The 14,608-nt window shown below is 38.7% G+C and overlaps 1 protein-coding gene across 4 annotated transcripts in view; it reads left to right on the forward strand.

Annotated features, from left to right (window-relative positions):
• LOC140458223 (UPF0606 protein KIAA1549) overlaps window positions 1-14,608 on the forward strand; it is a 263,349-nt gene that overhangs the window by 202,337 nt on the left and 46,404 nt on the right. For all 4 annotated transcript variants that reach the window (XR_011953457.1, XR_011953458.1, XM_072552494.1 and 1 more), the window contains exons 11-15: window positions 3,251-3,450; window positions 5,383-5,507; window positions 12,352-12,557; window positions 13,234-13,457; window positions 14,094-14,238. Coding sequence is in view for 2 of the 4 variants with exons in the window: in XM_072552494.1 (XP_072408595.1) it covers window positions 3,251-3,450; window positions 5,383-5,507; window positions 12,352-12,557; window positions 13,234-13,457; window positions 14,094-14,238 (900 nt within the window). In the remaining 2 variants the exon portion in view is untranslated. The remainder of the gene's footprint in view (window positions 1-3,250; window positions 3,451-5,382; window positions 5,508-12,351; window positions 12,558-13,233; window positions 13,458-14,093; window positions 14,239-14,608) is intronic.

Below are 14,608 nucleotides of genomic sequence, written 5' to 3' on the forward strand. Positions count from 1 at the left end.
GTCCAATCACTGTTTTGCACAAGGATAACATGCATTCAGAATCACATTCTGTTTGGCACAGTCACCTTAGCCAGAGTTATTAAAGACACAATAGGCATCTTAAATCAGACAATATCCAGATTATATGAAACTGCTGAGATAGTCTCTACTGAAAACCCCTTTTGCGCTGGCCCATTTAAGCTACATACAAACAATTCTTCCTCACTTTAACCCCTGTACTAGTGCTGTATCTCCACTTCAAAATAATGTAGTCCAGTTCTTGTTCCCAGTCTAGTTTTTAAATGTAGCTTTCATACTAACTACATTGATCAAAATAGTATACTTCCCAACACAACTGGATAAATTCAATGACTGTGTTTTTAAGATGAATACAAAGCATTTTGTTCCCTTTCAAAATGTCTTTTTCCTTGCTTGAAACACTTATTGTTTGTCGGGGTGTAGTTTGACCAACCTTCTATTAATTACCTTTTCCAAATAGTCATTCTTTAGCATAAGCCTAGATTTTACCAAATGATTCAATCATGGAAGCCACTGCTGTTAACTCTGTTTCTGTTCTTAGCTGATGTCTACATTAAAACCAAGTGAAGCCCAACCAGCCTTTCATCAGAGATGGGATAACCTTTTCATATGAGGGGCTATTTCAGCTTTTCTCTCACTCTGGCTGATGAGTAAAATACAGAAAGATGTGCTTCACCACAACAATGAACATGAATTTCAGCAAAAATATTTCTGAAGCAACAAGTTAAACATTTAAATGAGTAATTGGTTTAAAAAAAAACTTTGAAAATTACTAAACAGCAGAGCTAACAAATAAAGCCATTTGTTTTGCTTTTTTTTAAAAGAGGTAGAACTAGAAAGAGATGGATCAGTGCCAGAGTCTTGATCACATGGGAACCAAGGATGGGAACCAAAGCTGAGCTTGGGAGTCTGACTTAAGTATTGGTGACCTCAATTTTCCCTTTGTAAAGAGGGGGCGCACTCTGAATTGGCATCTATGGAATTCACATGAAAGTAGGGGTCAGACGTAGGTGGCCTGCTTTCCAGATATGTTTCTTTGGGGATGGGGAAGGAGGATAGGCATACATCGTGCACAGTCCCACTCATTCACCAACTCTCCAGTCTCTCGCTTTGCTCCCCAGTTGCTTACTTGCTGGATGATTCCCCCTAATTACTCATCCACGTATTCATCCATCCTTAACATTCACTTGCTTACTCAAATTCTACCATACACATGCTTCCTCAACTAGTCACTCCTTCACCATTTGTCTTATCACTGACTCTCACTCCTGTCACTCAATCCCACAAACATTCACTTATTTCCCCCCATTAATCACTGAATCCCTCCCAGTTGGACATTTACTTATCCAACTCCCTGTCATTCACGTACCTCACCAGTCTCTCTCACACTTGTCCCCATCACTAATTAAACACCCATTTACTAATGTCTCCCCAGTCACTTACACATTTCCCCCCCAAACCCTGGTCATACGCTCTTCTTCCCCCAATCCCCCAGTCACTTACTCATTAATCCCACTTCCCAGTCACTCACTCATTCCCATCACTCACTCATTTCTTCCCACATTACTCACTCATTTTCCTCCCAATCACTCACTCATTTCGCTCCCCCACACCCTGTCACTTGCTCACTATCCCCCGTCCCAGTCACTCAGTCACTTCACCTCCCCCAACCATTAATCGTTCAATCCGTCCTAGTCATTCACATCCATCCCTAACTCACTCACCCCAGTTGCTCAGTCACTCACCTTCAACCCCCTCAGGCATTCATTCACTTCCATTTCCACAGTCACTTGCAGCCCTGGTTCACACACCTACCCCCCTCCAAATCACTCCCTCATATCCTCGTGATATTCACTCACCCTCTAAAGTCATTGACACAACTAATCCCCTTGTCATGTACTCAACCTTTCCCCTCTCTAGTCACCCATCTTTCACTCACCCTCCCCAGCGTCTTATCCTGTCACTGCACCCCCAAGGATATGGTCGGCCCAACTCTTCCTTCACAGTCCATCGCTGAAGGCCTGTCCAACTGACCCCTGCCACTGAGGAGCTTAAGTCTCAGTCCCCTAAATTTCTTACCCCCCAGGTGACCCAATTGACATTCTCCTGCACTCTTAGGCAGTTTTCCCAAATAATCTTTCAAATCCCTGTCCCACAGATGCATTGTCACATTTCTAGGCCTCAAATTCTAGTCATGCTACTCCTCCAATCACCAAAATGTTTCACTCCAATGTTTGCTGCTGCAGCAAATGCAGGAGAGAACTGACCTCCAATTGAAGAAGCAGCTCTTGTAAAATCTTCCACCTATTATTCTCCTGTATGTTGATCAACATCCCAGGATTGCATAGGACCCTTTAGCAGGCAACATTGTAGCTGATGGGCTGTCAGTAGGTCCAGTCCGCAATATAGCAAACCTGAGGAAGGTGTAGTAAAAGAGGATTGTGTTCATCAGAAAATAGCTGACTAAGAAGAGGAAAAACGCTGATGAAAGCTGCTTCACATACAAGGGACAGGCAAAAAAATGTCTGTTGTATTAAGGAGATTTGCCTGATTAATTGTATTCTGAATTTTGGTATTTCAGGTAAACTGCAGATTTGTCAAACTGCACGGCTTGAGACTAAATCTGAGCTTTGGATTTATTAAACTATTTAATTTGTGTGATGTATCTTATCTCTGGTTGCAGATTCTGGGTTTGCTGTATCTGTATTTGCTATACTGGAGATCTGATTGAGTAGTAATTACACACATTTACTTCCAAGACCAATATGAAGTCTGCCTAGCCATTCAATACAATTATAGCTTGATCAAACACTTCTTCATCTTCTACCCATCCCATCACCATAGGCTTATAGTCATTAATAATCTGAAATACATCAGTTGAGTTTAATGCCCACTGTTATGAACTGCATAAGATATGAACATCTCTGAAACCGAAGAATATTAAAGTCATTCTTAATGAATGTTTTATTTAGGGCAAATCTAGATTTAAGACCCTACCAAAGTTGAAAAGAATAAGAGAAAAATAACTATGGAAAATGGCAAGTGGTGATGAGAATGGGAAAGATTGAGCAGCAGTTGGAACAAAGTTAAAATAAAAACAAACAATATTGAAAATAATTGGCGCTTTAGAACCATATTTTTAATGCAGCTCATTACAGAGGCTTTGCACATTGGTATGATTACAGCTGTAATATTCTCGTAGACCTAACAGACTATTACATTGTCTCTTCAGCTACAAGTGCCAAGTGTTAAAGGCTTTGATTTTGCCAAGCAGCATATTGGACAGCATGGTAAAGATGATGTACTTGTTATCCATGAAGGGCTTCCACCTCCCACAGCAAAAGAAGGGGGCACACCCTCTGAGAACGGTGATGCACCCAATCCTCAGCCTAAGGCAGCCAAACTCTCCAAGGGCCTTCGACAGAGAAGCAGGTGAGTGGACATATTTACTCAAAACTTCGAACATTAGACAGCAGAAAGATTTTGAAATGTTTTTAATTAACTGGTTGAAGTTCTGTTAGTCTGTTTCTCTCAATATCCCATTGAAATGAAAAATGGCAAGCAGATTTGCCAATTATTTAACTTAATATTTAGTTAATATAATGCAAAGTACATCCCTCACATGAAGATTGAGCAATGAGAAAAGATGAAAGAAACACAGACTATTCTGAAAAGGTAAATCAGAGGAAATCAGAAAATTACAATTGACCAGCTTAGGTGTTAAGAATCCCTAATTTTGGCTTTTTACTTATGAAATGCTTTGAGGTTGATTTCAGTCAATAAATTAAATGAAGCTGATTTTTAAAAAAGATGCACCCTTCTCCCTTCCTCAGCCCAGTGTCTGTGGTGCAGTCTTTTCAATGAGCAGACATTATTGTAGCCTTCCAAAGCCAATCCTGAGACAAATGTCTGTGATCCCCTGTCGGTGTGTGGGGGCCCAGACATTACAAAACATGTAGTTCTGTGAAGAACAACATAATCAAAGTGATAGACGCATGAATGTGTTTTCAGCAAGAGATGAGCTGAGATAGATGAAGTTTGGCAGTGATACAGAAACATGCAGGCTTCAGGGTGGCAGCAATATGAGGTTGAAAGCTTATCTTGAGATCAAATGTGACACCAAGATAGCAAACAAGCTTGTTTAATCTCAGACTGTAAGAAAGAAATTAGAAGGTGACAACACTCCAGGGATTTGGAGAAGAAAGTGGGGAGGATGAAAGATGGCCGGTAGCTTGCAGCTTTGATAGCATGGAAGGCATTACACTAGTCTGTGATATATTATTTACCAAAACTTTGACTTTTAACACCAGTTGGAAGTCTTTGAAACTAGTCCCAATGAAAATGTTCCAATTGGATTCTGATTGTGTATATAGCTGGAATATTGAAATAGAGACACTATTATCTGAATTGATGAGTGGGCTTCCAGTGTCCAGATTGAAAGGTGTGCAGAATTACTTGTATTTTTTTGTATGTAGCATTGTCTTGTTTGAAAGAGAATCCCAATTAGGTGAGTACATTACATAGGATTGGCTTTCCTTGAGCAACCTGCTGGCACTAAGCTTCAATGCATGAAGCTTCAACTTGGCCTCCACCCATGCCACCTTTTAAAGATACTAATTGATGACACTGTGGTATAGCTCGCCCTTTTCAATATAAATGTTTCCTTCTGTGATTACGTCAGTTGTTAGATGTTCGTGATGACTGTGTTTATATGTAGAAATAGTTGCTTGGTCTTTATTAAGCCCACTATCAAGACTGTAAATAGAGCTTTTTTCATTCTCTCAAGTCACAGCTACATGGCTTTTTTATAGTACAATAAATTTTGAAAACAATAGAACTGCAGATGCTGGAAATCAGAAACAAAAACAGAAATTGCTGGAAAAACTCAGCAGGCTTGGCAGTATCCATGGACAGAAAACAAAGTTAATATTTCAGGTTCAGTGATTCTTCTGAAGAAAGGTCACTGGACCCAAAACATTAACTCTGCTTTCTCTCTCTACAGATGTTGCTAGACCTGTTGAGGTTTCTCAGCAATTTCTGTTTTTGTTTTATTGTACTATAGTTGATGAACATTCAGCAGAACTTTAATTATCCATCAGCATGAAGAAAGATACTTGATTTTTGAGAAAATTTAGAAAAAGATCAAAAATCCCTTTATACATACCTGACATGAATAAATTGTTTTGATTAACTTGTTGAGAACATTTTTCCTGGAGTTTGTACATAAATAAAAATTCAAAACTTCCAAATGAGTGGGTTTATGTAAAACTGATGTAGAATGGAGTATGGATAATTGAGGTTCTACTGGACATACAAATCAAAATATTGGTATACCGTGCAGAAGACCATTGTCTGTTTGTTTAGAATTTCACCTTCAGAAGGCGAGTCTACAACCAGTGAACAGTCCAGTGGGAGAGAGTCCATTGAAGATATTCCCAGACCCCCTGCAACTCCTGCTAGTGGCAACAGACGCACAGTGATCAAAAATGGTTTGTAACCTCTCACTTATTACTAACTGCAATGTAAATTTGTACATCATATTTTAGGAAAAAACATTGATCATCGAGAGGCAATTTTTTTTTTCTAGTGCTGTTACTACTTGTCTTGTTTCTAAATTCTGAAGTTAACAGTGGCTGCCTTATTTGCACAACATAAGCTTTGTACCTACCTACAAAGTTGAACTGTTTTACTGTACACATTTAAGAAAGCCTGTTCTCTGTTAGAATGAATTCAAGACAGACTAAAGTTATCGGCCGATCTGCGTATTCATGAGGTTAGCTACAGATCATATTTCCTTTATTCCCATTCATTCAATCTCATCTAATTGCATGGTCCTTTGCGGTTGAGACAAAGGTTGCATTGGAGCACTTATTGTTATCAGCAGGAAGTTTGTGCCCCATATTTTCACAAGTTTTATAAAATTTATTGTGATACTATAACAGGTAGGAAAGAAATAATAGTTAAGAGATGTGCTATTACAGATGATCCAGTTCAGAATGCCAGTTAGTGTCACTAGCTGACTGAGCACAAGTCTCTTATTCTGCTAACTGAAGTTCTTATGTTTTTTTTTAAACCTGTTTTCAAATCAACCTGTTCAGAGGTGTAATTGCACACCTCTGGAAAAGGTGGGATATGAAACTAGATCTCTTCGCTTAAAGGTAGAGATATTACACTGCACCACAAGAGCCCTCTTGGTATCCCAGATTGACTGTGAACCCACAATCCCTGGCTGAAGTCCTTTTGTCCTCATTCTTCTTCCTTGTTCATTGAATCACTGAAAAGGCCAAGCCCTATGAACCCTTATGGACCTGTACCACAAATCGTGATAATCAGAGGCATCCTAAACTTTGATTGACTTATTAATAGATAAATCGTTCTTCATCAGTCTTAGATTGGCGAAACAATTTCTGATTGATTTCTTTAAAAGTAATGCTAATTTTTGTGATACCACTTCCTAAAGTCTCCTGATTAATTCTTGACGTAAAAAACTTATTAAAATGATTTAAATGGCAACGAGTCCGACTCCTTAGATCTTTTGCAAGGTGGCATCAACTTGTTCTGATTAGAATATCTGTTGCCACTCCCAGTGAGTAACTATAATGATGCATCTAAGATGATCCACAAATCTATAACATGAACTACAGAACCTAATTATACACACATACTCATCCACTTGGAGTCCTCCACAAGCCTGTTACGTAGTTACAGAATAAAATCATTGATACACAAGGCTATGCCTTTGAGTAAAAACTTTTATGCAATATAATGTTCTCACGTGTTAGCCTAAGCTTATATTATCCTGAACCATAAAAGAACAATAAAACTATTAACCTTATTTTTAACCTTGGAATATGACTGACTTCCTTACAGAAAGTGTTAACAACCAATCACAATTAAACAAAGTATACTTACTTAATAAAGTGAAAATGATTAATTGTTGAAAATATTCAATTCTGCAAATAAGTGTGGCCAAAACTTTACCTAAAAAGTATAAGGATATCCAAATGATATGTGCACATGCAACAGCATGAGTGTTGTAAGATTATTCTGTAAACAATACCTATATTCTAATGAAATTCTTCTGTAAACAATATATACTTAATATTGTATTTGTTATCCTGAATACCTATACCCTATATTTTTCCAGGCCCACGCTGTCCAGTATGTATGAGAATAGCCACTTTCTCATCTAACAAGGAGAGTCTCTTATAGTGAACATGTTGTAAATATTTGCAGATTTGTAATAAGCTATATGTTACAACAACATGGCATGCATTCGTACTAGGAGGATTTTGACTTGGGTCTGACTTCTTCAAGATCCTCAGTTACTTTCCCACCAGTCCTCATATCATCACAGTGGCTAATGTTAATGGTACTCAACCAGTATAAACACTTTCAAATCATGTACAACATCTAACATCGTAGCTTCTTGGAATTCCTACAGTGCAGAAATAGGCAGTTCAGATTGAGTCTGCATTGACCCTCTGAAGAGCATCCCACCCAAACGTAGACCCCTATCCTATCCCCTTAACTCTGTATTTTACCATGGTCAATCTACCTAACTTGCATATCCCTGGACTATACAGACAATTTAGCATGGTCAATCAATTTAATCTGCATATCATTGGGCAGTGGGTGAAAACCGGAGCACCCGGCAGTAACTCATGAAGACACAGGGAGACGTGTAAACTCCGCACAGACTGGCTGGAATCAAACATGATCCCTGGTGCTGTAAGCAGCAGTACTACCTTGCAGTCCTCTAAACAGTATCCTTTAAGTCGTAAGAGTTGGGCGGCATGGTGGCACAGTGGTTAGCACTGTTGCCTCACAGTGCCAGAGACCTGGGTTCAATTCCCACCTCAGGTGACTGACTGTGTGGAGTTTGCACATTCTCCCCGTGTCTGCGTGGGTTTCCTCCGTGTGCTCCGGTTTCCTCCCACAGTCCAAAGATGTGCAGGTCAGGTGAATTGGCCATGCTAAATTGCCTGTAGTGTTAGGTAAGGGGTAAATGTATGGGTGGGTTGCGCTTCGGCGGGGTGGTGTGGACTTGTTGGGCCGAAGGGCCTGTTTCCACACTGTAAGTAATCTAATCTAATCAGTTCACAAACAGTATTGCATAATCAATAAGCATAATCTGTTATAGAAATGGTAAGTACAGCAATAAGTTTCAAATTATGTTAGAAATTATAAGAAAATATTGGCTGTACTCAAATAGATCTGGGTTTTGGTGAAACATTGTGTACCTGAAAGCTTAATTCTGTTTCTTTCTCCATAGATGTTACTAGACTTGAAATATTTCAACATTTTTTGTTTTGGTTTTCAATTTTTACCACCAAGTATTTTGTTATTAAATAACATTGAATTTACCCTCACAATGTGACAAACATTCATCTTGTATTCCATGCAGTGGAGTTTGTCTATCAATCATTCATGGGATGTGGGCACTGCTGGCTGGGCCAGCATTTAATACCAATCTCTAGTTGCCCTTGAAAGGTAGTGGTGAGCAGCCTTCTTCAGCTGCCACACTCACAATCCTATTAAGGAAGACATTTCAGAATTTTGACTTAGCAATATGTATAAACAGCAATGCATAGAACTGTCAAGAAGGTGAGTGCCTTGGAATGGAAATTGCAAGTGGTGGTGTTCACTTATATTTGTTGCCCTTGTCCTTCTAGATGGTTGAGGTCGTGGGTTTGAAAGGCACTGTCTAAGAAATCTTGGAGTATTTCTGCAATATTCTGCTGCTGTTGAGCATTGATAGTGCAGGAAGTGCATGTTTGTGGAATGGGTGCCAGATAGGCAGGGTATTTTCTTTTTGCCTGGGTGGTGGACGGTTAATGGGCAGTCAGGAACAGTGGTCCATCTAAGCCACTTGCTATGCGGCTGCTCCAAGCGTCCATAAACGTGATCGGTGTACTATTGTTATTACCAGCATTGGCTTTCAATTTTGGAAGTTGTTGCCACAAGTGAACTTGAGGTCTGTGCAGAAGCAAAAAGCTTTCGGGAGGTGATGTACTCACTGCAGGAGTTGGTAGCATCGTGGTAATGTCTCTGAACTAGTAATCCAGAGGCTTGTAGCTAATGCTTTATGTACAATTGTTGAAATCCCACCACAGCATCTGATGAAATTTAAATTCTGTTAATGAAATCTGGAATTAGAAAAGCTAGTCTCAGAATGGCAACGCTGACAAGTTATCATGGTTTGTAGTAAAACCCCTATGTTCTTTATTAATGTCCTTTACAGAAGGAAGTCTGCCATTCTTGCTCAACCTGGCTTCCAGGTGACTCTAGATTAAATAATATCCCAATTTTAATAAGCATCCCAAGATATTGTACATATGAACATACAAAAAGGAGCAGCAGTAGCTTTTTGGCCCTTCAAGCCTGCTCCATCAGTCAATAAAGTCATAGCTGAACTAATTGTGTATTGAATCCCTCACCCCCATCTCTCCTGATTTGTTTTTATTCCATTATCTGACAAGAAACTATGAATCTATCTACCTCTGCATTAAAGGTATTTCATGACTGCACTTCCACCACCTTCCAAAGGAGAAAGTGTCAAAGTCACACAATCTGTTTCAAAAAATAATATCTGCACACTCCTGTCCTAATATGGCAATCCTTTAACTATATCTTTATCCCTAAAACATTATCTGAACAGTCAGTATACCTCAAGTCACATTCATGCTTGGCCTATTCTTACAAATTTACAGTCCAGCAGCCTCTGAAAATCAACACTGAGGAACCTGGTAACTTCCAGACCAACTTCAAAGTCAAGACAATAGTCATCCCCGCTTTAAACCAATAGGAATCAAGTTCATTTCAAGGCTTTTGAATATGTAAGTGTTCAACTGCCAGTCATCTGAACTGATACTTAAAACTGTCAAAGAAAATCTGTTTGCCTTCAGAATTTACTGTTCATAAAGTGTACTGGCACCCTCTGTTGGTTTGACATTGCATTGAAGTTGGCAGATTAAAGTAAAAGCAATTGCTTCGAGTCCATAACATTCTCAGTTCAAGCATAACTACATAAAGAATTCATGACAGGATATAGTTTAACTTCATTGACTACTTACGTGTGCACTGTTAATCCTTGTGAACCAAGGATGAAGCTTTAATTAATTTGTATACATACAGCTCACTTACACTCAAAATACTTTGCCTCCAAGAAAAAGGCAGCTCCACAAGAAGACCTTTAGTTTCTGTGAGTTGGAACTTTCCCTTTCACTCATGACCTGACTAGGATAATGCCGCAAAACCCTCTATCTTAAAATTAGAGACTATGTTTTCATGTCCAGTATCAAATTTATTTGCAATTTGATTACAAATTCATTCTCAATTTGATTACAATTCAGTACGCAAGATTTGAGATGATGACTATAATAGTTAACTATCATTATGGATGGGCTCAGTCTGAATCTTTTTAATTTCAAATTTATCTAGCTCACAGCATGCACAAGCAAGTTGCTAAAGCTTAGATTCTGACCTTGTTAAAACATTCTGGCAGCCGGATTGCTGGTGGCTGGATGAGAAATCCTGACTGCTTTTGATCTCCTGACATGAAGCCCTGACTCCTGCTAGTCCCCTTCATTGAATTGAGGTATAGTATTACAATTATGAGCCAGTGAGATCCTAAACTTATGCTTGTGGTGTTTAAGGTCACTGTGGTTCTGATTTTTTTCATCTTCTGGTTCTTTGTGAGATATCACAGCCAGTGGTCCATCGCTGCGTAATGATTTTAACAGATAAAATGTTCAGGCATGTCCATAAATACACTTTGTTTAGCAATAAAGATGCCAGTCAAATAATCAAGGCCATAGGCTCTGGTAGCATTGCAGATTATCTAAAGGTACAAGGGATAGTAGATTGCATGACAGTTAAGATGCCATCAGGGCAGCCAGGGGCATTCATTTTCAGAAATGTCTTCTATTGCATGAGTATTTATCTTATATGTTACTGCATGTAATGGATTGTTCATGTATCCATATGCTGTCCTGGCAGTCATCATGATCTCTACAATCTGACACATTACCTGATACCAGGATGTATCCGAATGCTTCAATGGTTGACTTCTGGAAGAGAAAGGAAACCCCTAAAGAGATGGCTAATGACCCCATTCTCATATCACAAACTGAGTTGTCAGGGAGGGCCACAAACACCATGTTTCCACCAAGATCACCATTTGAATATGAGGGTTTGATGTTTGGAGTGGTCAGGTAGTGTTCTTCAATGCCATCTTGTTTTCATTTCAGTTATGGACATGATATGTCGTGGCTCCAGAGCGGTGAAGCCCTGACTGATAAGAATCACATTCAGCAAGCCTCATTCTCTGATGAAGAGAGTCTGATGTTAAGGAGAATAGGCCATGCTAATGAACTGCACAAGCCAGTGCACAGGATGTTTTGAATATGATGGGAGATATGTTATTCACTAATAATATTAAAATTTAACTAGCAATCTGAACCATTGTGATGATTTTGGACACCTCACTACAGTGAACCAGTTATCACTACCGAGCCTATCAAGACCATCTTTTGTGCCTTAACTTCATTTTCCTGCCCACTCCCAATAACTTATAATGTCTGATCAAAAATCTGGCTAACTCAACTTTGAATATATTCAATGACTCAGCCTCCATTGTTCTCTGAAGAAGGGAATTCCAAAGACTATAACTTTGTGAAAAGAAATTTACATTATCTCAGTCTTAAATTGGATACCCCTATTTTTAAATTGTTCCCTATTTTTAAATTATTCCCTATTTTTAAATTGTTCCCTATTTTTAAATTCCACTCCCACCTCCGCAGCCCTCAATAGTAGAGGCACCAACGTCCTCTCAACATCTACCATCAAGGTTCTTCAGAATCTGCCTATTCTATCCATTATTCCTTAGTTTATATTTGGTCCTGCAAAAGTAGTTACTACTTCGGAGTCTATACACCGCTCCCACCATTGACTTTTCTTCCCTTGCAATTTCTTATCTGCACCTGTATTGATCCTATATGTTGATCTTCTGCACCAAGATAATTTCTCACACAAAACTGATATTATTATTCATTAACAAAGCTACTCCACCTCCTATTCTTTCTACAGTAGTCACCAACTACTGCACAATGTATCATGTCAACTGAATTTGTGTTGATTTGTGGTCGTAAGTAGACTTCAAGCAGGAGGTAGCTAGGATTGTACTGAATGCTAGAGCAGATGTCAATTAGCTTTATGTTCTACTCCTTCTCCTATTTTTTATGACTGCAAGTTTCTATTGTTGTTTGTAGTGTATTTTGACATGAATGAGGGCACTCTGTTGACTGACCACCGATGATTGATTTATTCTAGGACCTGCTGAGATCAGCAGAACTGATGAGCAAACTTCATCAGCCTCCATTTTTGACCACGTTGACCGGATATCACGTCCATCTGAGGCAAGCAAGCAGCTACCAAACAAGATTCAGCTGATCGCCATGCAACCAATTCCTGCACCTCCTTTACAGAATCCATTACTTCCTGAGCGAGTTACTGAAACAAACAAAATAAATAAAGAGGTGAGAATTTCTGTCGATTCCCCTCATGAGATGGTATGAGGTTTAACAGTATGTTGTACATTTGGACTTCCTGCAATAGCAAAAACAATTTTATAGGTCATCATAGTACATTTATTGATAATCTATTGATAATTTATTGAAAGCATTTCATTTTGTTGAAGTCCAATGACTGTTGACGAACTCAGTTTTCACTTCACAACAAAGTTTTTCAACTGTGGATTAAAGTAAACAGACCATGTTTTGAATTCCTGTTATGTCATAAAAACAAACATAAGGCCATTCAAGAGAGATGTTAATAAGTACTTCTACACACACAGGGTTTTAGAGGTTTGAAACTATCTTCTATAAACAGCTGTTGATGCTAATCAATTGTTGATTTTAAATTAGAGATTGATACATTTTTGTGAAGCAAAAATATTAAGGGATATGGGCAGGTATGTGGAGTTAGGCCCAGATGAGCCATGATCTTATTGAATGGGGGAATAGGTTTGAGGGGCTAAGTGGCCTACTCCTATTCCTGTTCCTTTCTCCTCCTTTGGCACAATACATAGGGTAAAGGAATAGATAGTTTGTTGACATGATTTAAAACACCAGACAACTTTAGTACCAATCCACAAAGCTATCAGAAAATTATATTTAGTGCCAAATAATGAAACATTTCTGTTCTCGTCTTCAGGTTCAGCGTGCTTTGAGACAGAAGTCCGAAATTGAACATCACCGCAACAAGATCCGACTGCGAGCCAAAAGGAAAGGGCATTATGATTTCCCCATCATGGATGAAGTTGATACCATTGATACCAAGGAAAGGCGCAGAGCCTATCGCAGAGCGCAGATTCACATTGATAGGATCCTCGATCCCAGTATTGATGGTCCATCTGTCCTTCTGGAACCAAGGAAAAGGTAGGCATAAAATGAAAAAGTACTGGAAATATTCAGCAAGTCTGGAGCTATCCATTGGGTTCAGGTTTCAGATTAATGATACTAATGTCATCTGAAATGTTAACTATGTTTCTTCCTTGACAAAAGCATCCCATTTGCGTAGTGGCTTCAGCATTTTCTGTTTCTACTTTAGATTTTGACGCATCCAGTTTTTGATTTTATACCCAGGCATAAAATATCTCTGGAAGCAGCATATGGTCAGTTTCCTGATGTGAAATTGTCTATGAATGAAACTGTAGAAAAGTGAAGTCTAAAACAGCATCAATTTAAATATATAATCTTTTGAAATCAAGAGATGAATTTGTCAGCTATAGAACTAGGAACACCCTGTTGATCAATATCATTACACTGACAGTTTGATGGCACAAATTAAGTTTCCTGACTAGAAAAGCCTGAAACATTCAGAATACTCAAATTCACAGCATGACACTTACAAATATATGTGAATTATCATGATGCTCAAGACATATAATAGTAAATTATTAAACCATTTTCCTAGTTGCTAAATATTCGCTGTTTAGATTAGGTGCACATGTTGTTGAAATAATTAAATGCAAAATGTATTAAATAATTGCCAATTGTTCTGCCTCATTCCAGTTATCGTGCCAAAAGATCTCCACGACCGAGACGGAGACATCAGGTCAATGGCAGCATGATGGATGCAGAGAAAGATAGGTTGATAACCACAGATAGTGACGGGACATACAAGAAACCACCTGGAGTGAACAATGCAGCTTATGTTGTAAGTATGGAAGAACAATAATTATATACATCTTTCACTTCAGTGCCTTTAAAAGTACCTCCTTTTCCCTGTTCCTATAATAATGTGCAGATCATTTTCAGATAGAGGGCACACAAACTATTAGCTCCAATATTTTTAGGCAGTCCTTCCACTTATCTACATTTTGTCCTTCATAGACTTCCTCACAACCCATCTTGGATGGTTCTTTTACATGTCCCTTATTCATTTGCTTTCTATTCATGGTCCTTTCTTGTTTGTGAAACATCTTGGGTTATTTTGCTACTTTTTTTATGCTACATTAGAGTGAGTTTAACCAGTCTTGCTAGGTTTAGCAGAGACCATCAAAGAATGACTTGTATCAAGTCTCATC

Source organism: Chiloscyllium punctatum, chromosome 32 (assembly GCF_047496795.1).
Source record: "Chiloscyllium punctatum isolate Juve2018m chromosome 32, sChiPun1.3, whole genome shotgun sequence".
Classification (NCBI taxonomy): domain Eukaryota; kingdom Metazoa; phylum Chordata; class Chondrichthyes; order Orectolobiformes; family Hemiscylliidae; genus Chiloscyllium; species Chiloscyllium punctatum.